Genomic DNA, 26,251 nt, shown 5'->3' with positions numbered 1-26,251 from the left:
TCCTGGTGAGTAAAGTCAAGTGGTGAGAAGTTCTGGTGAGTGAAGCTAGATGGTGAGAAATCCTGATGAGTGAAGTTTGACAGAGAAAAGTCCAGGTGGGTCAAGGTTGACCGGACACCTAGTGTTTGGAAGTCCAAGTGGGTCATGAAGGACCGGACATTTGACACGAGACGGTAAGTCCAAATGGGTCAAGGTTGACCGGACACTTGGCACGAGGAGAACAAGTCTAAGTGGCAGGATTGACCAGACACTTGGTGACGAAGTCCCAACAAGTCATGGTTGATCATATATTGGGCATGAGAATCTTAGACTTGAGTTAAGCAAGTTAGGGTTGGTCAGTCGATCGATTGAGAGAGTGTTGCGATTAAAGGCGATTCTGCTCAATTGGGGCTACACCAATCGATCAGCTTAGGCTATGCTTGATCGATTGGCAGACATTCTCGCGAGCACATAAAGGTTCTCAATTGATCAACCGATTGATTGAATTACTCCCCAATCAATCAATTAATCGATTGGGCTGGGTTTTCTCGCAAGATTGCGAGATAGCCGGAATCGATTGGTCAATAGATTCCTGGTCTTCTACGAGAGCACAGAAGCGCTTTAAATCGATAAATTGATTGATTGAAGTCTTCCTAATCAATTGGTCAATTGATTGAGATATGACCGTTGTGCAGGTTGTGAGCTTTGGGCGACTGTAATCACTAGGATTTGATGTGACAATCAATTGGGAGCTGACTCAATCGATTGGGAGCCCTAAAAGCACAGATATAAAGGTGACGACAAGTTGAAATGCAAAAAGATGTACACGTTTCTCTCGAACCAATTCTTGGAAGTTTTAGGAGATAAAGTGTTGTTGTATTTCCCATCTTCAAGGGGCATTCTAAGTAAGAAAGACTCAAAGATTAAAGGTTCAAAGTGTCAAGTCGTCTTTGATTTGTATTTATGTTTGTTTCCTCATTTCTAGTTGTATTTTCTTGTTCCTGAGTTAGAGGTTTATGTACCTCCAGATTGTTCCGAAAATGAGTGTATTTCATAATGGAGAGTATGCTCGGAGTGGATCTTTGGATTAGTCACCTCATTTTAAGGTGGATACCAAGTAAATCCTACTTGTTAGCATTGATAGCTTACTCTAAATTTATCCACTGTAAAATCAATATTAACGAAGCAAGCAAATGAGCAAGACGAAAATTAACATCAACTATTCACCCCCCTCTCATCTAGCTTTGGAGTATTCTAACATACACCATATTAATAGCTCACTAGGTCAACATTTCTTTTTGACGTTTTACGTAACTGTGGTCATGGAATCAAGGAAATATTCCCCGTGTAAGCTGTACACTGAAGCTTCTACCCTACAAAGCACAAAAATTATGAGCTTATTTCATTGTGGCAAAGTGTCATAATAGTCGACCCTATTTTGGTAATGCATCGAGATTTGTGCAAAGAGAAAAAATAACATTATATAAGGGGGTTTTCATCTATAAACACAAGTACATGAGATTTCGCTATCACAGTTCATTGTTTGCAGTTGTTGTTATTCTTTTTCTCCATCACTACTTGTCTAACTTGAGCATCAAAGTTTCTGTGCTAGGGACTCCTCCTTGGCTTGATAACTGACATTTCTTGCTTCTAGTTTTTCTCCTTAATATGCAGATTCACTCGTGGCACCAAGTTACTTCCATCTGAAGTCTCTTTATGGTCAATATCGAAGTCATCTGTCTAGCGCATTATTCTCCTTGATTTCAAACATGATCTTATATAATTTAGGATGTTCTATTAATTTTTACTTGTCATATTTCTATGCCTATGATATTTTTAAAATTATATTCATTTGTGCACTAAAATACAACACAATTGACAAAAGTAATAATAATCGTCAACGATGCTAGGAGAAATTCTTCACGTAAATTGTTAAAGTTCGAGTTAATATTTGTCTAGTGGTAAAATGAAAAAAAGGATTTCTCTAGTGGTCAAATGATAATTTTCCAAATTATGTGAGACGAAGGCAGAATTTTGTTAACATGCGAGGGCTAATTATAAAAGTTCCTTTTTCGTACGGAACGAACTTCTGCTTTCCCTCGTACAAGGTGGGCCCCAGTGGGGCCTAGGTGGCCGTTCGATCCTTCTTCGTCAATCTCGTTGTGCCACGCGTCGCGTATCTGCTTCTCTCATCTCTCTCCACCTTCCATTGGACTCCTTTCTCGTATCTGCCAGTCGCTCCCTGTCTCCGCCACCGTTCACGAGACTCATCCGCTGTGCTGAGTGTTTAAGAGTGGGACCCTATAAATCACTCAATATTAGTGGGCAAAGCATTGTAGTTCGAATAGTCTAGGACAGCGACGACGTGAATCATAGTCAAACCTTCCTCCTTCCATTTCCTTGGCGTCTCTTTTTTTCCTTTTCCGGGAAAGGGAGAGGAGCGACAATTATGGTAACAAAACTCAACCTCCTCTTCTTGTATATAAAAAGACTTGCTTGGTTCTCGACCTCTTCATCGTGGTTGCCTTTCTTTTTTTGGTGGTTGATCTCCACTTGCGCCGTGATCGATCGAGAGCCACCGCCTCCTCCTAGCTCGTGTAGGGTTAATTTCTTTAGATCGATCGGGGGGAAGCGAAGACGGAGGGAAGATGGTGAGGGGGAAGACGCAGATGCGGCGGATAGAAAACGCGGCGAGCCGGCAGGTGACCTTTTCGAAGCGGCGGAACGGCCTCCTCAAGAAGGCGCACGAGCTCTCCGTCCTCTGCGACGCCGAGGTCGCCCTCATCGTCTTCTCCGCGAGGGGAAAGCTCTACGAGTTCGCCAGCTCCAGGTAGCATCCCAAACCCTATCTCTGTCTTCGTCTTTTTCTTTCGGTATGGTGCTCTCTAGCTGTTGTAGCTTTTTGCTTCGTAGCTTGTTTTTGGGCTCCTTGTGTTTAGGGTTTCGTGAACCCATTTCTACGTGCCCGTACATCGCCATAAATGCGTATTTCTTATTTTGTGTCACGTCATCTCAACCGCTGTACGATAAATGAATCGGCAATGGCTTTCTGATATTAGGAGCATTATTGTCTGCTAGTTTCATTGAGACGTAGGAGCTCCGTATCGATTTTGCTATTAAGGGATACTGTCATACCCATCTCGATCTAATTTTACTCGGCAACATGCCAAATTTCTAATCGGTGCTTCCTGTTAAAGTATGTTCATCTTTATTTCATGTCTTATCGACGGATAGGAAATCCATTTTTGATCATCTATATTTTTGCTTTCGAAGTTTATAATCAATGCTTCAATTTAATTTCTGTCCATATTGCATGTCATTACCACCGGTAACTAGGAGGTATCTTACTTAATGACATATAATAAAAAAAAGAGAGAACTATAACAAAAAAAAATAATAACTTTAAAATAAGCAGAAAGGAAAATAAAGAGGACCAAGTTAGTAAAGTGTCAAACAAACAAAATAAAAAAGAAATAGAGTAACCATAAATTGCTAAATGGTATAAATGCAAAAGATGTGCATAAATTCTTAATCTTGAATAGGAGCTTAAAGAAAGAAAAAAAACATCACTTAGTTTTGAATAGGAGTTTACTACTCTAGATATGTTGACATTTAATGATACATTAGTATCACCATCCATTGCAGTTATTTTTCACTATTTACTATTTATTAACACAAGTAATTACATTTAATTTTCAATATTTTTATCACCTTTTAATCATCACTAATAAATCCACCCAAACGTTTAATTAAATATTGGTCACGGGGGAGTCTTTGCTGCCACATCTCTATGTGGGTTGCAAATATTTTATTAAAAGGTTAGTTGCTACAGTATCTCAGTGTGAGTTGCAAATATTTTATTGAAAGGTTAGATTTAGAGTTTTCACTCTTTAATATTTATGTTCTCTATTTACAAATTACAATAGTTGTTATTTCACTTTAAGCCTTTACGCTATAATTAGTTATTAGCTCAAAGATGGAAGTGTGGTGAGCGGCTCAAGATTCAATCTAGACTGTGCTAGGTTGACTTGGACCATGTCATGCTCAACCCAAAATACCCATTGCAACTCATGGGTCCAACTCATGACAAGGCTAGACGAATCAATCCAAGTTCAAGCTAATTTTTATATATAAATTAATAATAATAATAATAAAGGGCAGTCTGTGCACGAAGCTCCTCAATATGCAGTCTTGGGGAAGGATCATACCATATAAGATTTATTATACGCAGTCTTATTGTACATTGTAAGAGGATGTTTCGCGACTCGAACCCTTGACCAAAAGGTTGTGTGATCTTGTGGTCATTGATTTGAAACACGAAAATAGTCTCTTGCAATGCAGGATAAGGCCGCGTAAAATATTTCAAATAGTATCATGATATTAATATTATTCTAAAAGTTTTTTATATTTATAATTTTTAAAGTAAAATACCAATATCAAAATTTTAATCAATCATATTTTATAAGTATTTATAGTTTCTATTATTTTTTGAACTTTTTTATTTTTATATTTTTTAATTTAAATTATTGGCTTTGTGGGCTTATGCCAATGCCACCACATACATGGTTCATTCGATCTCATGTTGCTTGTGTTTGAAATTGGGTCAAGTCAAGCATGACATGAAAAGAAGGTCCTATTATGAATCATGTCTGACTCAAACACGACATGTTGACACCTCTATTTAGGGAGTGTTTGGGAGAGCTTCTACTAAGTGCTTCTTAGATTCTAGCTATATCGAAGCACTTTTGCGTGTATGTGAATGTCAACTTCTACTTCAACTTCTGTAACTTTTACTCAAAAGCTAGAAGCAAGAATTTGATGTCTTTTCTTGCTTATGTTTTTTTATTTATGGTCTAAATTTAAAAGTTGATATTTATGTCCTTAATAAATTTATCATTTTACATAATTGCTATCACATTTATGACCTTAATAAATGTATCATTTTACATAATTACTGACACACTTCTACGATATTTATTTTTTAAATAATATTTTATTTTATTTTGTATAATTTGTATTTCTAGACTTTTTTTATACATATTTTTGTATATTTATATAAATTTTGTCATTTTTTTTATTTTTATATATTTTTTCATTATAAAAAAATAATTATTTTGATACAATATTTAAAATATAATAATAATTATATAAACAAATAGTGTATCAAAATTATATTTAGATAATTAAAAAAGATAAATTTATACTGTCTAAAGATATTATTGTCATTTAACTAAAAATTAAGCTGGGAAATAATTATTCATCAAACACTCCAACTTTACCTTATATTATCTTTTGGCTTCTATTTTCATACACTCCATACTTTAGCTTCTCACTAACTTCAAATTAATTTCTATAAGAATCACTTTTAAATAAGAAAAAGCTCTCCCAAACACTCCCTTAAAGTGTCAATAGCTATTGGTTTCTAATATCAGCATCACTTACATAACTCTGGATTATTTATTTATTAATTCCTACCCGTTTGTTGAATCTCTTTGACAGTTCAACAACAATGGATTATTTATTCATTCATAGCCTTTGAATCTCTATGTTCAATAGTTGTAGTATGTATAAAGTTCCATCTTTCTTTCTGGATTTATATGACCTCATTTAGCCTTGTTTTGGTAGATAAATAGTGCCAATAGTTGTAACTTCATTTCCCTTCTACATCATTGTCATATCGAATTATACATTAGCATATGTTTTACATCTTAATATATTTGTTTTGCCTCTATTATCTCTTGCTATAATTTCTCATTTCTTCAACTTTGCTTCTTAAGTGATTCATTAAGTTGGTATTATGCTGTACTTCATCATTGTTGGCTTAGAGACTGTTGGTATCGCACCCAAAGATACGTACACTTACTAATGTGAAAAATAAATAGAGCGAGGATGAAAATAACTGCTAGAATACTTTCTTACACCGAGGAAAAATGAATTGATTACTACACATCTCTAGGACTTTTTAAATACACCATACACTAACACCACTAACTCATGAAAATAGGAAAGACTAATTTCACTAATTTATCCCATGAAAATAGAAAATCTTATCACCACTAATGCAAGGAAAAAAAAACCGTGGCCACTACGTGTCATATCCGGATTAATATGCTCACATTACCCCTCCTATTCCTGACATGGCTCTAAATCACGGACGCCGAGTAGTTGTTGCATGGCAGCTAACTTCACTTCTGGCAATGCTTTAGTTAATACATCGGCTCGCTGTTCATCGGTATTAACGAACTCAATCACAATTTGTCCCTTCTCAATACATTCTCTGATAAAATGGAACCTTGTATCTATATGCTTGCTGTGACCATGAAATATCGGATTCTTCATGAGAGCTATGGCAGATTTGTTGTCGACAAACAGAGTCACCGACTTTGGCTCTACACCGGTTAATTCGCTGGCAAGGCTCCTTAACTACAAAGCATAACAAGCTGCAGTTGTGGCAACCATGAACTCAGCCTCTCAAGATGAAAGTGCCACGGTCTTATGCTTATGTGAATTCCAAGACACCAAACTTTCATTAAAATAGAAAGTCATTCCACTTGTACTTTTCCTCCCATCTAGATCACTGGCTAGATCACTGTCCGAGTAGCCGAATATACCAATTTCCTGGGTCCCTTCATGTAAACAAGTCCAAAGTGAATTGTACCTTTCAAATATCTGAGAATCTGTTTGACCACCTTGTGATACATGATTGTAGGTCTCTCCATGTATCTGCTCGCCATTCCGACAGAATATGATAGGTCAGGCCGTGTGTGTATCAAATATCTCAGACAACCAATGATGCGCCTGTACTCCGTGGCGTCAATTGGAGTCCCTTCCAAGTCTTTATGCAGCTGTGTCTTGGGTTCCATTGGATGCTTTGTGCATTACAATCTTCCATCTTGAATCGAGATAGGATTTTCTTGGCATAAGTTGATTGTCTAAGTAAAATTTGGTTCTTCTGTTGTTCTACTTCAATTCCTAAGTAGTAGGAGAGAAGACCCAAATTACTCATCTCAAATTCTGTCATCATTTGTTGTTTGAATTTGTTGATTTCTTCTGTGATACTTCCTGCCACGATGAGATCGTCGACATACACTCCAACAAGTATACTTGCTTCTCCTTCACCACTTGTATATACTGCATGTTCTTGAGTACATTTTTTGAAACCAAGCTCTTCCAGACTCCTGTTCAGTCGCATGTTCCAAGCTCGTGGAGCTTGGCGCAGTCCATAGAGGGCTTTGGACAACCTGTACACCTTGTGTTTATGATTTTGTACCTCAAACCCTTCCGGTTGAGTGACATATATTTCTTCTTTTAACTCTCCGTTAAGAAATGCTGACTTCACATTTAGATGGTGTACTTCCTAACTTTGATTTGCCGCAAGCGCAAGAATGACTCGAATAGTGTCAAGTCTAGTGACAGGTGCAAACACCTCTTCAAAGTCGATGCCTTGTCTTTGTATATAGCCTTTAGCCACTAATCTTGCTTTGTGCTTAACGACTTTCCCCGTTGAATCTTTCTTCAGTTTGAACACCCACTTTAGGCCGATAGGTTTGTGGCCTAATGGGAGCTTAGTTAGAGTCCAGGTCTTGTTCATCTCAATAGATCTTAGCACTTCCTCCATTGCTTCGTACCAGTAAGCCTTGATTGCAGCCTCTTGGTAATATGTCGGCCCTTCAGACATCACCATCATCACCTCATTCTCTTCTTCATCAACACCAACTACTTCCTCAGTGTTGGCATAGATATTGACAATGAATCTAAAATGGGTTGGCCCTTCATGAGACTCGGGTGTGTTTGTTATTGGAGGCGAGGTAACTGCATGGGTGTTTGATGGTGTTGTAGATGGACTTGACGCTCTTGGCATGGGTACTACGGCTGTTGCCGGTGGTGTGACATGTTCTGCCCCTGCCTCAACGTCTGCTGTAACAATAACCTCGTCGGTGTCGAATGCATCCACCACCATAAACTCCGATAAGTTTTCGTCCTTGTTAGCACCTGCATTCCATGTCCATTCACAATTTTCTTGAAACATTACATCTCTACTTATTTGTAGCTTACCATGCCTTGGATCAAATACACGATGAGCTTTGCAGCCTTCCTCGACACCCAAGTATACCATGGGTGAGCTTCTGTCGTCATGTTTTTTAAGATGAGGGGTTGTATTTTTCACATATGCAACACAACCGAATACTCTCAAGTGAGCGAGATGTGGCTTCTCCCTGTCCAAGCTTCAAATGGGGTACATTCTCCCAGCGCCTTAGTTGGGAGACGGTTTAGCAGATAGACAGCATGCCTAACCGCTTCTCCCCAGAACCTTGCTCGCATGTGTGTACCCTTGAGGAGAGATCTTGCCATAGCCATCATGGTGCGATTCCGGCGCTCCACAACACCATTCTGTTGGGGTGTGTAGGGAGCCGTGAGGTGTCATTCGATTCCTTCATTTTCACAGAACCGAATGAACTCCGTGGATAGAAACTCGTCGCCTCGGTCTGTCCGGAGTGTTCTGATCTTGTGCTCAGTCTTGTTCTCCGTCAAGAATTTGAACTTCTTGAATGTTTAGAAAGCATCATTCTTTGCTGCCAATACAAACACCCACATCCACCTTGTGAAATCATCAACAATTAAAAGGAAATACTTGTTACCGACGAGTGTACATGGTGTGATTGGCCCGCAAATATCAGCATGGAGAAGTTCCCATGGCTTCTCCGCTCTAAAGTTTGCTTGGCACGGGAATGGTGACCTTGCATGCTTAGTGATCACACACACCTTGCAAAGCGTGTTCGGCTGGAGCAATAGTGGCACATCAATCGTTAATTTCTTCTCACCCAACAGCTTCAAGTCATGGAAATTGACATGTCCGAGCCTTGCATGCCATAACCAAGTTGGGTCTTCTAGTCTTGCTAGGAGATAGACTTGCTTGAATATCTTCAAGGCTATCTTGTACAAGCGATTCTGTGTTCGCTTTACCAGCATCAAGAGCTTCCCGCTCCTATCAATCACCTTCATGGTATCTCCTTCCATATGCACCTTATTCCCAGCTTTTGTCAATTGACCAAGACTTATGATATTACTACAAAGTTTCGGAATGTAGTATACCTCGTGGAGAGCCTTCTGATCGCCATTCTTGCATTCGAACTCAACCGTCCCCTTGCCCATGATCTCAATGGTTGATCCATCGTCAAACCTCACCCTCCCGGTGATGGTTTCATTTAGTTCTTGAAACCTCACCCTCCCGGTTGTTGGCATCGTTGTCAAGGTATCAGATGTCTTTATCTCTTTTCTTAACGTCGCGGTACATCTCCGATAGCAATCTATCTTCACTTAGCAGAATGGTATCCTGCCGCTCACGCCTAGTGTGAGACTCCTCTTGGGACATGGTCATCATCAGTGTTGGTTCTTCATCGGTGGCGCAGGTGAGGTGAGCCTCATCATCACGATGCTTATTGTAGCATTCGGACGCATAATGCCCTATTTTCTCACAATTGAAACACTTTATATGACTCTTGTCACGAGTGCCTTTGCCGTTGCTGCTAGTGCCTCCTGCACTGTCTTGGCGCGGTGTACCATGGCCACGACCGCGCCCTCGCCCATGCCCACGCCATTTTCCACGACCAGGGCTCCTGGACTCACGACCCTTGCCTCCTGACGAAATGTCCTCGTTGCTCTCCTTCTGTCGCATTTGCCATGTGGCATGAGTAAGTAGGTGCTCACCTTCAGTGTTGTTGATATTGCCGCGTAATCGTAATGCTCGTTCCTCGTACGCCTTTAGTCGTCCTATAGTCTCCTCAAATGGTATTGTCTCAAGGTCGTGAAACTGCTCAATACCAGCAACAATAGGAAAGAATTTATCAGGGACAAAATCGAGCAACTTCTTTACCAAAGAGCAGTCTTCAAGCGTGACACCAAGAGTGGAGAACTTGCTGCACATGGCGCTGAGTTTGCCAGCAAACTCATTAATCGTCTCGGTCTCTTTCATCCGGAGGGCGTCGAACTCGCTCTTCAACGTCTGTAATCGTGCCTTCTTCACCCGATCACTACCAAGATACCTCATCTTGAGGTTGTCCCAGACTTCCTTTGCCGTCTTTTTTTTTGTGATCTAGAGAAGGATGTCTTCGGGGACACACTGCAAGATGTATGCACACGTCTTTTTGTCCTTCTTTGCATCCAGCTGGCTTCCTTCCGCTGGCTCCACCGCCTCCCAGACTCCCTGGGCATCAAGAATCGCTTTTGTCTTGATTGCCCACACAGTATAATTGTGAGGACTTAGCATTGGATAGGGAAATGACACTTCGCCGTTCTCCTTCACAACAGATTGTGGGACACCCGACATTATCGTGGAGTCGTGGATTCTTGGGTCTTCAATACTAACTTGGGAGTTCTATACTAACTTGGGAGTTCTATACTAACTTCGCTCTGATACCAGATGTTGGCTTAGAAACTGTTGGTATCACACCCAAAGACACATACACTCACTAATGTGAAAAATGAATAGAGCGAGAAGGAAAATAACTGCCAGAATACTTTCGTACAGTGAGGAAAAATGAATTTATTACTACACATCTCTAGGACTCTTTAAGTACACCACAAACTAACACCACTAACTCATGAAAATAGGAAAGTCTAATTCGACTAATTTATCTCATGAAAATAAGAAATCTTATCACCTCTAATGTAAGGGGGAAAAAAAACCCGTCGCCACTACATGTCATGTCCGGATTAATATGCTCACAATCGCATCACTAAATATTTTTATACATTACCAAAGCTCCTGAATTTTACTTCGATTCATATACAAAATACTATATAAGCAATTATATCCTGCATAACGTGATTAATTTAGTTATTACCTATTTTTTATTTATCTATATCTATCTCTATCTTTATATATATATATATACTTTGGTTGATTAATTTAATGGACACATATGCATTTGCCTATCAGGTATGCATTTTTCAACATCGACTAGATGTCATACTGTATGCCTCTGTTTATTTCAAATATATATAAATATGGCACTTTTTGCATTACCATTAAATGAATTTATAATTATTATATAAGAAACTTTAAACGCTAAGTGGCATTAAAATTAAATATTTAAATCATAAAATTAAAATAAATAACGGTGAGAGAATCATTTGAAGTATTTAATAATTATTCGACAATGAGAAGATATTAACAAAGTTAAATTAATATGATAGAGACTAATAGGTTAAATTTGAAAGAGAATTTTGGAATATGTTGGTTGTTGTTTGTCTCTTAGTCTTAAGCTTTTTCCCACTAGGTGGGGTCGGCTGTATGAATCCTTTTACGCCATTGAGCTCTATCTCCTATTATATCATCATCTATATTAAAATAAATTTTATCTTGTTTTATTTTTCCTAACCAAGTCTTTTTTGGTCTTCCTCTTCCTCGTTTGATATGTATGTTTATCATAGTTTAACATCGCCTAACTGAAGCATTTATTGGTCGTTTAAGTACATGCCCGTACCATCTTAAACGTGTCTCTCGGAGTTTTTCCTCAATAGATGCAACTCCGACTTTCTCTCTAATGTTCTTATTTCTTATTTTGTCCATCCTCGTATGTCCACACATCCACCTTAACATTCTCATCTCTGCAACTCTCATTTTTTGCTCATGTGCTCGAGTCATAGCCCAACATTCAGCTCCATATAACATAGCAAGTCTAACTGCGGTTTTATAGAATTTACCTTTAAGTTTAAGAGGTACTTTACGGTCACATAAAACACTCGACGCTCCCCTCCATTTCACCCATCTTGCTTGTATTTTATGTAAGACATATCTCTTAATCCCTCCATCATTTTGCAAAAATGATCCTAAATATTTAAATCTCTCAGTTCCGGGCAACTCGTCCTCTCCTATCTTAACAATTGTTTCATTACTTTTAATATTGCTAAACTTAAATTCCATATATTCTGTCTTTAATCTACTAAGCTTAAAACATTTTCCTTCTAGTGTTTCCCTCCAAGATTCTAGTTTAGCATTTACTCCTTCACGTGTCTCATCTACCAAAATAATGTCATATGCAAACAACATGCACCACGGTACTGTGTCTTGAATGTGCGCAGTGAGTTCGCCCATAATTAGTGTAAAAAGATAGGGACTTAAAGCTGATCCTTGATATAACCCTATTTTTATTGGAAATGCTTCAGTTACTCCGCCTGAAGTCTTTACTCTGGTCGTTACATCCTCATACATATCCTTAATTAGTATAAGCTTTTTCTAAGTTAATGAATACCATGTGTAGATCTTATTTTTGCTCCCGATATTTTTCAATTAATTGTCTAAGAAGATGTATAACTTCTATTGTCGACTTTCCAGGCATGCACCCAAATTGATTTTCTGTCACTGTGGTATTCTTCCTTAATCTTTTTCTATTACTTTTTCCCAAAGTTTCATAATATGACTCATTAGTTTAATACCCATATAGTTTGCACAATTTTGTACGTTTCCCTTATTCTTATATAAGAGAACTAGAGTACTTATCCTCCATTGATTATGTATTTTTTTCGTTTTCAATATCATGTTAAATAATTTTGTAAGCCATTCAATACCTTGTTTCTCTAAGCATTTTCATACCTCTATCGGAATATCATCTGGTCCAACGACTTTTCTATTGTGCATCTCATTTAAAGTTTATTTTACTTCTGAATTTTGAATTCTACGATAAAAACTAAAATTTCTATGCTCATTTGACCTACTTAAATGACCTAAGTTAAGTTGGTCACCTAAACCTTCATTAAAAAGTTGATGAAAATACATTTTCCACTGCTCTTTTATTTCTCCATCGTTTACTAATACCCTATTACATTCATCTTTAATACATTTTATTTGGCTAAGATCTTTTGTTTTCCTTTCTCTTACTTTAGCTATTCTATAAATGTCTCTTTCTTCTTCTTTTGTATCCAATTTTTGATATAACCGTTCAAAAGTTTCATTTTTTGCTTCACTCACTACTTTGTTAGCTTCTTTCTTGGCTATTGTATATTTTTTAAAGTTTTCCTCGTTCTTACAAATATATAATTCCTTATAAGCTATTCGTTTTTCCTTCACTTTCTCTTGTACATTCTCATTCCACCACCAAGATTCTTTACTTAGTGGTGCATGTCCCTTTGACTCACCGAGTACACTCTTAGCTATTATTTTCAACTTTGATACCATCTTATCCCATGTTGTATTAGAGTCATCGTATATTTCACCTAATGTTTGTACTTCTACCTTTTCCTTAAATATATTTTGCTTCCCATCCTTTAACTTCCACCACTTAATTCTAGGAATTGTATATATTTTCTTTCTATTGATACTATGTTTGATGCGTATATCCAACACTACTATCCTATGTTGGGTAGTTAAGCTTTCTCCAGGGATGACTTTGCAATCTTTACAAATCTTTCTATCCTTCTTCCTAACCATAAGAAAGTCAATTTGCGATTTATTATTCCACTTTTGAATGTGACTAAGTGTTCTTCTCTTTTCTTAAAAAATGTGTTAGCTAATATAAGGTCATATGCTATCGCAAAATCTAATATAGTTTCTCCTTCCTCATTCCTCGTTCCAAACCCATAACTCTTATGTACTCTCTCATATTCCTCATTTTTCGCTTCGACATGCCCATTTAGGTCATCTCCTATTAAAATCATTTCATTTGGTGGAATATTTTGTAATATTTCATCTAAGTCCTTCCAAAATCTTGATTTGGTAGCTTCATCTAATCCTACTTGTGGTGCATACACGCTAATTATGTTTATAGTTTCTTTCGCCACTATTATCTTAAGGGCTATAATTCTATCCCTTTTTCTAACTACTCCTACAACTTCATCATTTAACAAACTATCTACAATAATACTCATTCCATTTCTTGTTTTACTCTTTCTAGTGTACCATAACTTAAAACCCGAGTTCTCTATCATCTTTGCCTTCTCGCCAGTACATTTTGTCTCTTGTACACACAAAATACTAATTCTTCTCCTAATCATCGTATCTACTATCTCTATTGATTTACCAGTGAGAGTTCCTATGTTCCATGTTCCAAATCTTAGATTATCAATTTTCCTATCATATTTGTCCTTATCCAACCTATGGTGTGAGAACTCTTGCCTATTTAACACTACATCCAAGTTCTCATGGAGATGTAGCGGTTCTTGCTAAGACATTACAGTCGGACCCTGTAACGCGAACTTTTGCATATTTAGCACTACACCCGAGTTTTGGAGATGTAGCGGTCCTTACCGAGACGTTACAGTCGGATCCTGCAACGCGTTCCTTCCGGGCCGGGAACAACCTAACATTAACACAATAATTTAATGGATTCATTCATTGAATATTTACCATAGTTTGATGCTGACTGACAACCTAACGCAACCTTCCTCCTTTATCCGGGCTTGAGACTGGCCATGACCGGTCGTCATGGGCGGAGTTTCACTACATATAATATGAACATGATAAAAAAAATACCATGAATATCACCTTCTCCTACTCTTTCACAACATTCTCTATCTATTGCAACTAGCGTTCACAGCTTCCTTCCCAGTTCCCACTATTCCTCTCCATCTCCATCTTCCCCTGCCTCATGCAAAGCCTCCACACATCTTCCCAAGCAATGAAAAGCCAACCCTTCCTCCCTTTTGAGTTAATGCTAAGACTCACTCTATGTGTATGCACGGGCCCTTCTCTTTCTTAACCATGTGAGCAAAAATCCATGTGAGCAAAAATCCATGTGATCTATCCCCTTTTGCACACAAATTCTTACTAAAAGGCAGAAGAAATCCCCTTCTTATTGGGAGCAAATACAACAATATGTACCTTGATATGATATGAGATTAGCTACTTGAGCCTACTTAAATAGATTATGGATATCCATGTTAACACTATGATCGATTAAGACAAATATAGCATATCTTGATACTATATGGGTGTGACATTAGTTGTCAGACCATTATGAGTAGTGCAATTTCAACAGAACCTTGCCATGGTGATCCTTAACATTGCTTATAGCTTAGTGTGTCTAACATTGCATATAGCTTAGCGATAAGATAGATATAAGTAATTAATCTCATATAATTCAGATTAGTCTTGATTTTTTGTCATTTGTTATTTTGTATAGGTACAATGATAACCATAAGTGCTAGAGTCAATCTCCCCAAAGGCGACCCTTGACCATGCATGTAGATGATCTCATATAATTCAGAAGTAGTCTTGATTTTTGTTATTTGAATTGGTAAATATATTGAAATTATATTAAATTCATTGCCTTTGCTATTTAATAAAAACATTGCATCTTTTTGTATTTCATTAATTATTTTGAATAGGTAAATAAATTGAATTTTAATCCATTATCTTTATTATTTAATAAAGAACTCTCATCTGTTTTATCTTTTTATGCCATATTGATTGTTAAAGAGATACATTAAGTCGGTTCTATGCAAATTTATTTTACTATTAATATTCAAAATAAGTAATTCTTTTACTATGTCGACTAACTTTTCTTTAGCTGTTATCCATATACCTTCCACTCGAGTTATTCATTTCTTCTATTTACAAAATTTAATTGTTGTCATTGATCATTACCACCACAATTTTTTTTTATCATTAAATTATTTATTGGAGTTACATTGGATTACTCCTGTTACTAAGCATCTTTACATATTATGCCTTCTACATTAAGCTTTTATATGTAGTATTTTCTATCGTCCAATACTCTGATGGGAAAGTAAGATGACTTGTACTGCAATTTTAGTTTTACTTCTAGCCTAGCAGCATAGTGATTATAAGATTCAAAAAGTTCTCTATTGCAATCGGCACTAATGATATCTTCATTAATACCGCTTTCTAGGCTGATAGATCAAATGTATCTTTAACTCCTACGCATTCATCTTAATATATATATATATATATATATATATATATATATATATATATATATATAAAATTCAATTTTACTCCTTATTTCAAGCCTTTGCTTTCAAATTTAAATTATTTGCACTCTCATCAATTAACTCAACCAAATAACATTATTAAGAAACTTTATCTTGAATATGATGGATGAATTGAATGAGTACTTATGTAAAAACATAAACACTTAGAGTTAATCCTTGTTGTAAAATACGCAATTACAGAAAAATCATTTGTTGTGCTCCTGTTTGCTTCGATTCTAGTTATATATATTTTGTATCCCATTGTTACCATTGCTAGATATTTGTTTCTTTTCTCTTTTCTTCTATTATGAATCCACCCAAACAGTTTATAGCAACTCATGCTTAACTTTTATTTTTAGATGCAACTAGATTGATTCTAGAAAATGTTTATAGCACCTGTTATTATTTTCTCAATCAGTTTCTTAAAATTTCAAAATGACTCATCAACTTAATCCATATTATTTTTTGCAGATTTACATTACATAATAAAAAAATAACATTTTATTTTCACTTTTTCTTGTATATGTGCATAAAAAAATGTATGCCTATTATTAATTTATTATTATTATTGTTGTTATAATATATATTCTTGAAGAGTTGGAGGAGAACAAATTTTCGCTCATGGGTCAAATAAGGTCCGAACAAACCTCCATGTTGCAAATCATGTCAGGCAAGCCCCAAACTTGGCCTGATCAATAGTTTGGAGATAAATAGAACCAAAATTAAATATATGAATTGTTGTTTGATCAATAAGAGAAATATATATATATATATATATATATATAAGGTTATTCAAGATGAATGGATATGGAATTTTTCATAAGGATTTTAAATGTCTATCATCAACTATTCAACAAGGAATTAGTAGGATAAATAATAAGAAAAGACTCTGGCCATCATATTTTTATGTATTAGTGTTGGATCGCCGTAAGTAGCATATACAGTGGCAATGATAGAAAAGCTAAGCTAAGGTCGGGGTTTCTTGTAGAGTTAATATATGATTGATGAAGTGGGAATGATATTTTAAATGCTAGAAAAGGATCGAAAAAAAAAGAAAAAAATATTCTTTAATAGATAATAAAATATCATTTCTTATGAAGCCTTTAGCCCCAATACAAACTCAACGTGTGTTAGCTTGATCTACTTGTTCCATTAGTAACGAAATGTATGAATAAGTGATGCTAAAAACTAGGCCATGTCAAGACCCAGAATAACTAGGGCTCTCTAGTTCCACTAACATCGACACCATGAATCTGCTCCAATTGCTCCTCAACTAGCCCCTTCAGGCCCTTCCAGGAGGAAGAGACTCTTTTAGGTAGTATTTTGTAGTTAGAGTATAATAACTGTGTATTAAAGCGTCGGCTTTATTAAAATCGTCTTAGATTAATAAATTATTTTATCGCTTGTTACCAATTGATTCAACTGGTTTCATTGTGAGATTAAATGTTATAATATATGAACCACACAATTGGAATTCTTGTATATCATTTAAGAACAGCCATACATTTCAAAGCATTGTCCCAGTTAGAGTCTTGAATGTCTTCATTTCTCTAATTTTCAGTGTACAGAATACGATTGAACGGTATATGTCACACAGAGAAGAAGTTGAAATCAATAACAAAGACTCAGAAAGGACCATGGAGGTAGGTGCTACAAGATTCTTTGTTTAATAATCTTTTTGTCAGCTAATCTAAATGTTTAACTCGACGTACTTCTCATAGTTTAGATAAATAATCCAAGCATAAATGACCTTAGATATTGGTCTCTATGACTTTGTACAATATGGGAACAACAGTTAAGAAATATGAAAATGAAAAAATCAAACTCAAGTTATATGCGTAGAATTTTAATATCCACTTATTACCATTTTGTCAAGAAAATTAAACATATAAATCTAAATGAAGTGGTAAAAAAGAAGTATCTATGTGCCAAAAGTATAGTTTATAACTTTGTTAGTTGCTCCAATAGTCTCAAACCATGATACCAATTTTGCAAGTAGCAATGGAAATGTGAAGCCGCAGACATGTCAAAGAAGATAGAGCACATTGAAGCTCAGAAAAGGTGATAAATATTGTTGGCTTACCTTCTTCCTACAAAAAATCATGTGGTTCTTGCAAAACTCAATTGCCTTGAACCAACATTTTCTGCAGGAAGATCTTGGGTGAAAACTTGGGATCATGTTCCGCAGAGGAGTTGAACGAGCTCGAGGTTCAACTAGAGAAAAGCTTACGCAGCGTAAAGGAAAAAAGAGTAATTTGCCACAATCTCTTGATATGTATACAGCATAATTTACTCATCTTACAGAGACTGTTTTCTGTTTATAGAGAAGAATGTTGGAAGAGCAAATTGCACAGCTAAAGGAGAAAGTAAGTTACAATCTTATCCTACCACCCAATCTTATCCATTTCTAACATATTACTACGATACAATTGGCATCATCACCCAACTCCAGGAGAATTCACTTCTGAAGGAGAATGCATCATTGCTCGAACAGGTACGATAATAAAAATGCCTTTCAATGTTCTTGTTTTTCCATGTTCATTCACTACGAGTTCTATGAAATAAAACCCAACTGTTTTGACTTACCTAAATGATTCTTCCTCCAAATGGAACTAAAATGTATGATCCTTACAGGTGAACTGCAAGTCAGAACCTCAATTAACACTAACTGCAATCCGAGAAGATGATACAGATGGCCACGCTCGAAAAGAGCATACGGAAGTAGAAACCGAGCTGATGATCGGAAGGCCAGGCAGTCGATAGGTCAAGTGATCATCATCCCAAGCGAGATGACCTCTAGGTACTCTCATGGTGTCACAGAATCTGTTCCAACATGTGCGCCATAAAAAATGCTTATGCAAGAGCTGTATTATTCATGACATGGTAGCCAAGTTTAGATCCAAACAGTAATTGTAAGAAATTGCTGTGTTGATTTCTTCCCTGAATTATAAATCTGATAAATGTTCTTAAATCTCCCAAAGCATCTCTTATCGGAGCACAATATCGATTTGTTTATCTAGAAATTGCATTGCTTTGCTTTGGTCAAAATTTTCTTTTTTTAAAATCTATGGACTCACTTACAATGATCATAGCTACACTAACCTGAGCACTCATTGACTTGGGCAGATAATTTGGTTAATTATTAAGTGTTTTCAGAAATATCTTCTAAAGTTTCATTAGTATTAAATCTGTAAAATTTTCATTTCATTGCCAAAATACTTCCTGTTTATTAATAATGAATAACCTTAGAGATATTTTGACATCAATAAAACATTAGAGATATTTTAAAAATATATTGAATATTAAGAATTACTTTAAGAAAAAATTGATAAAAATATTTCACATAAGGATTATCTTAAATGCCAAGATTTATTTTTCAGTAACTGGATATTTGCAAATTTTAAGTTTAAGATACTATTTCCTTTGAATATGATTTTTTTTCAATTAAAAACTGTGTAAGACCAAAGGGAGGTTTCTCAGTCTGCTCTCATGGAAAACATAAGATTGTAGTGTTTATCAACTAGAATTAAGTATTGAGTTCCATTAAAAAAAAGGCTCAATAAAGCTTTTATTATTATCTGGATACATTAACTTAGTTTCATATTTTATAATTGTCATATTAAATTTCAAATTATATTTTATCCAATTTTTCCCCAAAAAATAACTACTATAAATTGAGTATAAATACAGATATTGATAATACATCCAAATAAAATAATCGGCTAAATTCTTATTTAAACCCAGTCGTGACAATTAATGGGCTGTACTTGTCCAAGCTTTATTCCTTAAGAAGGCCCACTACAATATCGCACTTTCAAGAAATTACGGTTTCTGAGTACTTTTAACAATAGGGAGGACGGGTAAGGATGTCAATTTAGGTGCATTGGATTGGATTGGGTCGGATTGAGTTTTGGTTTTACTCAATCTGAATTCGACCTGAACTCAAGTTCAACTCAAAACTACTAAACCTGAACCTGAATTCGACCAATTCAAATCCGACCGGATAATTCAAAAATTCGATTCAAAACGATCTATTTTTATTATTTTTCTTATAATTTTTTACTTGTATCTTAATACTCTATTATTATTATACAAACATAATATTAATATACATAAAAACATCTTAATTTTTAAAATAAAAATAAATTTAATCCAAAAAAACTCACTAAATCCTATATTTAAGTGGATCAACCCGGGTCAACCCGAATTCGATCTGACCCAACTTGAAAATTTTTAATCCGCCAATCTAAACCTAATCCGAACCTAATAATACCCGATCCAAATCTGCGTTGTTTTCGAACTCGGGTTGGACCGTAGCATCGCACCTATTAGGTATTAGGTATGGACTCCTCCATGTCTCCCTCTTCTTCCAGCGGTTCCTCTTCCCGTCCGTGTCCGGAAGCGATGATGGAGCGGCTCAAATCCCAGCTCGAGGTAGCGTACGCCGAGGAGTTCCTTCAGGTGCGTCGAAACAATCTCCCCTCGTCCTTCTTGTTCTTGCGATTGATTCTCTGGGTCTTCCACCATGAGAGAAGAAACTTTCTTGATTAGTTCCTTATGATTGTGGCAGAAATCTATTATCGGTTTGAGTTCACATTGTTAGATGCCTAAAAATAGCCCTTTCCGATATACATCCTGATCCTTAGGCTTGTGGAGAATTTATGGAATAAAAAACCACACAATGTGTTCGAGTTTCTGATGTAATCTTAGCCAACTTGCTGTTAAATCCTATGAATTCAACAAGGCCGAAGCTTTCGAATCTAGATCCTGATCCTTGGGTTCGTGGAGTACAAATAAAATAAAAATCCATACAAGCTGTTCAGGTTTATAATGTAATCTTAACAAACACGCTGTTTAATCCTATAAGCCCAACAAGGCTGAAGCTTTCGAATCTGCATCCTGATCAATAGGTTTTTGAAGAACAAATGGAATGAATGTCAGCATTGCTTGTTCAAGTTGTCGAATTTAATGAGTTTACTGGAATAAAATTCAACACATTAGGTTTCTTGCTAATGAGGAAAATAAAATCTTTCTGAGTGGTTCAGGATTCAAGTTGTCTAGTGAGTTGTGTAATCGTAGTGAAAATACCCAAAGAACAAATGTGATAAAAATCAACACAACATGTTCAAGTTCACAAGGTTAAGGGAATAAAAATCTGACACATGGTTTCCTGACTTTCTTGCTGACTGAGTAAAATAAAATCGTTACCTACTGGTTCAGGATTCATGTTGTCTTGTGAGTTGTGATCATAATGATCAATATCAAAGAGCGGTTGCATCATTGGAATGCCTAGGCTCAGAAAGGCAAATTCATACCGGAAGAAGTTCCATAGCTGTTTCTAGACTGATAAAACAATCCAGATCGATTCGCAACATAAACAAGTTATCATATATTCAAGACAGAATTTGGTCTGCAATGCTTTCTGGCCCAAAAACTGTGTTGTTTAATCTAAGTATTTTTCAATCTTTTTAAATGCACACAACAGTTGTAATGCATCTTTTGTTATGGAACCCTTCGATCTTTGTATAATTTGCATAAACGAGTCTTTTTGTCATGAGCAATGCTATTATCTTTTGAAGACATTTGAGCCATAGGTTGTTCCTTCATGGCCTTTATCTAGTATGCCACTCCCGTTACCTCATTGAAGATCGAGATATAATAGTTAGTTTCTACGAGTAGTTCGTATGTCATGCCAATCAGTATGCCTTCTTTCATTTTTCTGGATTGGGCATTTAGTTTGGATAATTTAAAGAATTTTGTGGACTTAATGATGTAGACGATTTGAAGGTCCAAACTTTTACAGATTTAATATCTAAATTTAGATTTTTTTTTCTATACGGGTTCATGCTCATCTTGATTCCTTATTCGCGCCTAATTAATTTTCGTACATGCAGAATGTGGAAAAGAAGTGCTACCTGAAGTGCATAACAAAACCTGGAACAAGCATGAGTGGGAGTGACAGCAGTTGCATCTCTAGGTGCGTGGATCGGTACATCGAGGCCACTGGTATCGTCAGCCGAGCTCTTTTCCGCAATCCACACTAGGTTTAACCGTCTGAATCGAAGGTGAGTCCCTATAGAAAGAATCATGAAGATGGTTAGTTCTTCTTTTTTCATGACAAACATTTTTTACATACTAGATTAGGGTCATAAAGAATCATTCTCCGAATTATATTTACTTTCAAGTTTATAATTATACTTGACAAATGTATACCGCAAAATTTCAATGAGATGGGATCCAATTAATTGACCTTAAACACTATTTAGCAATTATGATCATACATTCGATTAGTTATATAGTTTAAATAATAGTTAGTTATTAGCAAATATTTATTTTTTATTTATTTTTTAAAAATGCCTTTAAGATTTAATAAACTTAACACTTTTTTTTTATAACGAAACGTCCTCTAGCTTTGTTCTTAAATTAAGATATTTTCAGAAAAAAATGTAAGTTTTATGAGAAATTTTGACATTAATTATGAAGTAAATATGTGAGGCATTTTAGAAATCAACCAATTTTAGTAAATATAAAAATTATATTTTATACTTTAAATAATAAAAGTATAAAATTTTAACAGACTAAATTGAGCAAAATCTATTCACCTGGAAGTTTATCCTCTTTAAAAACACCCTTTAGAAAGAACTTTAAAAGTAAGTTTAGTTTTTTTTTTCATTTTCATCCTCTTTAAACGCCTCATTTTTTTTTTATTATTAGGTGAAGTGAAGGTGTTAATGAAGGGTAGGGATCTTCTGGTCCAAGATTTTTGGATCAGTCTTGATCCCTTGTTCATTTATTAGTTGAGTGAGCTGGATCCCATCTAATTACTAGGTAGGGTCCAATCCACCCAAACAAAATCTATATTTTTGCCTTGAAGCTTATCCTCTTTAAAAACACCCTTTAGAATTTTAAAATTAAGTTTAGTTTTGTGTTTAATTTTTATTCTCTTTTAAGGGCATCTGCAACGCGGTGTTAATGTCGCATTATAACGCAACTGTTTCATCACGTTACATCTGCAACGCGGCGTTAAAGCGCTTGAACGCGTTCAAGCGTTCTTGGGGTGGGCCAGGGCGGGCCCACCCCATGTGTAAACTTCTTTATTTTTTTTAATAACATTTTTTTTTAATAACGGCTAGTGAATGTTCAAGGGTTCAGTAATCGTTCAAACTTTTTTAAAATGTAAATTTTTAAATTAAAAATTAAATAACGGCTAGTTATTTAACGATTATTTTTTAACGGTTAGTTAACGGTTAGTTCGAAATTTCATCTATAAATAACCATTAATATGCGCATATATTTTCATTCCAACTCACTACTCTTTCAATTCTACTCTTTAAATTCTCTCCCCATCTATTTTTTCAAGTTCCTATCATCTTATTTTCTATCCGAAATGGATGAAAATAATAGGGCATTTTTTACAAATTTCTTAAATTCTACAAACACCTCGCAAGAATATTCATCTTCCCAAAATCCACAAATTCCACCAAATTATCAATACCCACATTCATTTCCCAATATGTCGTTTCCTCCACAAAATCTTCAAAATTTCCAAGGTTTTGAAAATTCTATGAATCATCTGAATTATGCTCCTCGAGGTTCATATCAATCGCTTCCAGCCGAATATTGGCAAAACATGAGTCATCCGTATTTCACGTCGTCGGTTGTTCATGGATATGGTACCCCGCATACAATTGGTTTGTCTTTCACTCCTTCGATGTCGAATGAATTTGCAACTCTGACTTTTGTCCCGGAGACTCAACTTTCCGACCGTGAATCCTCAATTGAGGTGGTCAATTTAGAAAAGGCGGTTTCAAATGCTGAGGGTACAAGAAAGCGTTCAAGTTGGACAAAGGTTGAAGACGAGGTCTTAGCGAGAAGTTTTGTCACTATCAGTGATGATCCAATAATCGGCAATGATCAAAAGGCGGATGCTTTTTGGGGGCGGGTTGCAAGCTACTATAATGAGAATCTTTCCCTAGGTTCAAACACCAGAAGTGCAAATGTTATACGGTCACATTGACACAATACAATCCAAAAGAAGGTATATCGATTCAATGCAAATTATAATAGTATTTATAGTTCATATCGAAGTGGTCACAGTGATGAAGATATATTGAGGTTTGCGTACGAAAAATATCTATCCGAAAACAATGGTGTTGCATTCAATCTCGAACATGTGTGGAGAATTGTCAAAGACCGTCCAATGTTTACTTCATAGTCCGCTGATCACTTTATGGCCACAAAGAAGACGAGGACCTCAGAGTCAGGAGCAAACAACACCTCCTTCAACCAAGATGTGAGTATAGACCTGGATTATGAAGATACTCGTCCAATGGGGCAAAAGGCAACAAAAAGAAAGGGAAAAGACAAAGTAAAATCGACCATGGAGGATCTGACAGTAAACTACAACAATATTATCACAAAGTTCACTGAGTACATAAGCGTGAAGAAGTCCGAAGTCGATTTGAAACAAAAACAACTCGAAGTAGAGGAGATTAAGGCAAAAGTTGCATTGTCCAAATCTGAAGCTAAGAATCGTCGCTTGAAGTTGAAGGAGTACGAAATATTGAATAAAGACACCTTGCAGATGACAAAGAAGCAGCTTATCATACATGAATGTCTATGCAAGGATATTAGGTCGAGATGAAATATCTAAATTATTTACTTAACGTTCATTTTCTAGTATTATTATATTTTCGAGTGATTGTAATTTTTAATTATTGTATTTCTCATTTCGATTAATGTGATTTTTAATTATTATAATTTTGTAAAATAGTCGTTATAACCAAGTCGTTGGAAACTAGCTGTTACAACTTGTCGTTGGAAACTAGTTGTTATATCTAGCCGTTGGAAACTAGCCGTTGCAAACTAGGCGTTACAAACTTACCGTTGCAAATTAGTCGTTGCAACGCGACGTTGCATACTAGTCATTGCAAACTAGACGTTGCATGAGAAAAATAATATATATAGACCATCATATCATTTCTCAAACACATATACTAAAACGTGTTTCCTTCAAAAATGTCTCATTCTACAGGCAGCTCTAGCTCAAGTTCCAGCTCGACAAGCGAAGACGAAGTCCATGTTGAAATCGATGAGCAAGCTTATGATCCGGGTGAATTGATGTTATTGGTTTGTCAACAACACCAACAACTTATGGAAGCATATCAAAGGAGGGACACGCACAGAAGAAGGTTCATCCAAAGAAATCGTGAAGTCGGGCATGAGAGACTCGTCAATGATTATTTCTCTATAACCTCGGTGTATCACGATGAAATATTTCGAAGACGATTTCGAATGCGAAGAGAGTTATTCCTCCGCATAGTGAATGCATTAGAGAATCATTCAATATTTTTTCAACAAAGGGACGATGTTGTACGAAGAAAAGGGTTGTCACCACTACAAAAATGCACCGTTGCGATTTGTCAACTAGCTTATGGAGTTCCCGCCGATCATCTTGACGAGTACCTGCGTATGGGTGAATCAACTGCCATCAGGTGCCTTTTCAAGTTCTGCGAATACGTTGTTGAAATATTTGGTGATAGGTACTTGAGAAGGCCAAATGTTGATGATGTTCAACGTCTTCTTTAAATGCATGATGAGAGACATGGCTTTCCTGGCATGTTAGGTAGCCTTGATTGTATGCACTGGAAATGGAAAAATTGTCCAGTTGCTTGGAAAGGTCAATTTACAAGGGGACATGGGTCACCAACAATCGTACTTGAAGCGGTCGCGTCTCATGACTTGTGGATATGACATGCATTTTTTGGGGTCGTTGGTTCACGTAACGATATTAACGTGTTATATGAATCTCCCATATTCAACAACGTCTTGTAAGGAAATACGCCGGAGATTAATTTCACGGTGAACGACACTGCATATACGAAGGACTATTATCTAACAGATGGAATATATCCCGAGTGGGCTACTTTTGTTAAGGCTTTTCCTTGCCTGGAGGATCCCAAGAGGAAGTTGTTTAAGAAAAGACAAGAGTCTGCAAGAAAAGATGTTGAACCGGCATTTGGGGTGCCCCAATCTCGATGGGCGATTGTCAGAGGTCCAGCTCGGTATTGGTATAGGAAAAAGTTAAAACAAATCATGTTAGCATGCATTATTTTGCATAATATGATTGTTGAGGATGAGGGAGGGCATGTGACAAATTGGTACAACGAAAAAGGTGACAAACCCGCACAATCTATCCATGGCTCAAACCGAGGATTTCAGGATTATCTTCGAACAAATTCTGAGTTACGTGACACTCAAGTTCATCACCAACTTCGCGCCGACTTAGTTGAGCATATCTGGGGGTAATAATACAACAATAATCCGTGAATTAATATTTTAT

The 26,251-nt window shown here is 36.2% G+C and overlaps 3 protein-coding genes and 1 pseudogene across 3 annotated transcripts; all 4 read left to right on the top strand.

The window, feature by feature from the left end:
• The first annotated feature begins 2,391 nt into the window (after positions 1–2,391).
• On the top strand, positions 2,392–18,880 carry LOC122017373 (MADS-box transcription factor 50-like). The gene is made up of 7 exons (XM_042574971.1): positions 2,392–2,809; positions 17,471–17,552; positions 17,909–17,970; positions 18,060–18,159; positions 18,234–18,275; positions 18,362–18,403; positions 18,544–18,880. Exons 1-7 carry the CDS (start codon positions 2,628–2,630, stop codon positions 18,670–18,672), a joined length of 639 nt encoding a protein of 212 aa, XP_042430905.1. The 5' UTR covers positions 2,392–2,627; the 3' UTR covers positions 18,673–18,880.
• Positions 18,881–20,212: 1,332 nt separating this feature from the next.
• Positions 20,213–22,129, top strand: LOC122016617 (mitochondrial import inner membrane translocase subunit Tim13-like). Its single transcript, XM_042573981.1, has 2 exons — positions 20,213–20,370; positions 21,804–22,129. The coding sequence occupies exons 1-2, from the start codon at positions 20,251–20,253 to the stop codon at positions 21,951–21,953; spliced, it is 270 nt and encodes an 89-aa protein (XP_042429915.1). The 5' UTR covers positions 20,213–20,250; the 3' UTR covers positions 21,954–22,129.
• Positions 22,130–22,881: 752 nt separating this feature from the next.
• On the top strand, positions 22,882–23,926 carry LOC122013853. Its single transcript, XM_042570070.1, has 2 exons — positions 22,882–22,993; positions 23,502–23,926. Exons 1-2 carry the CDS (start codon positions 22,882–22,884, stop codon positions 23,924–23,926), a joined length of 537 nt encoding a protein of 178 aa, XP_042426004.1.
• Positions 23,927–24,945: 1,019 nt separating this feature from the next.
• On the top strand, positions 24,946–26,217 carry LOC122013852 (annotated as a pseudogene).
• Positions 26,218–26,251: the final 34 nt, after the last annotated feature.

The sequence above is a fragment of the Zingiber officinale genome, chromosome 8B (genome assembly GCF_018446385.1).
Source record: "Zingiber officinale cultivar Zhangliang chromosome 8B, Zo_v1.1, whole genome shotgun sequence".
NCBI lineage: Eukaryota > Viridiplantae > Streptophyta > Magnoliopsida > Zingiberales > Zingiberaceae > Zingiber > Zingiber officinale.
This window is presented reverse-complemented; position numbering and strand designations above follow the sequence as displayed.

Coding starts and splice junctions, on each gene's coding strand:
- LOC122017373 (XM_042574971.1), top strand. CDS start 2,628: ATGGTGAGGGGGAAGACGCAGATGCGGCGGATAGAAAACGCGGCGAGC. Junction 17,553..17,908: donor ACTCAGAAAGGACCATGGAG/GTAGGTGCTACA, acceptor TTTTGCAAGTAG/CAATGGAAATGTGAAGCCGC. Junction 18,160..18,233: donor GCAGCGTAAAGGAAAAAAGA/GTAATTTGCCAC, acceptor TTCTGTTTATAG/AGAAGAATGTTGGAAGAGCA.
- LOC122016617 (XM_042573981.1), top strand. CDS start 20,251: ATGGACTCCTCCATGTCTCCCTCTTCTTCCAGCGGTTCCTCTTCCCGT. Junction 20,371..21,803: donor ACGCCGAGGAGTTCCTTCAG/GTGCGTCGAAAC, acceptor TCGTACATGCAG/AATGTGGAAAAGAAGTGCTA.
- LOC122013853 (XM_042570070.1), top strand. CDS start 22,882: ATGTCGCATTATAACGCAACTGTTTCATCACGTTACATCTGCAACGCG. Junction 22,994..23,501: donor AGGGCGGGCCCACCCCATGT/GTAAACTTCTTT, acceptor ATGCTCCTCGAG/GTTCATATCAATCGCTTCCA.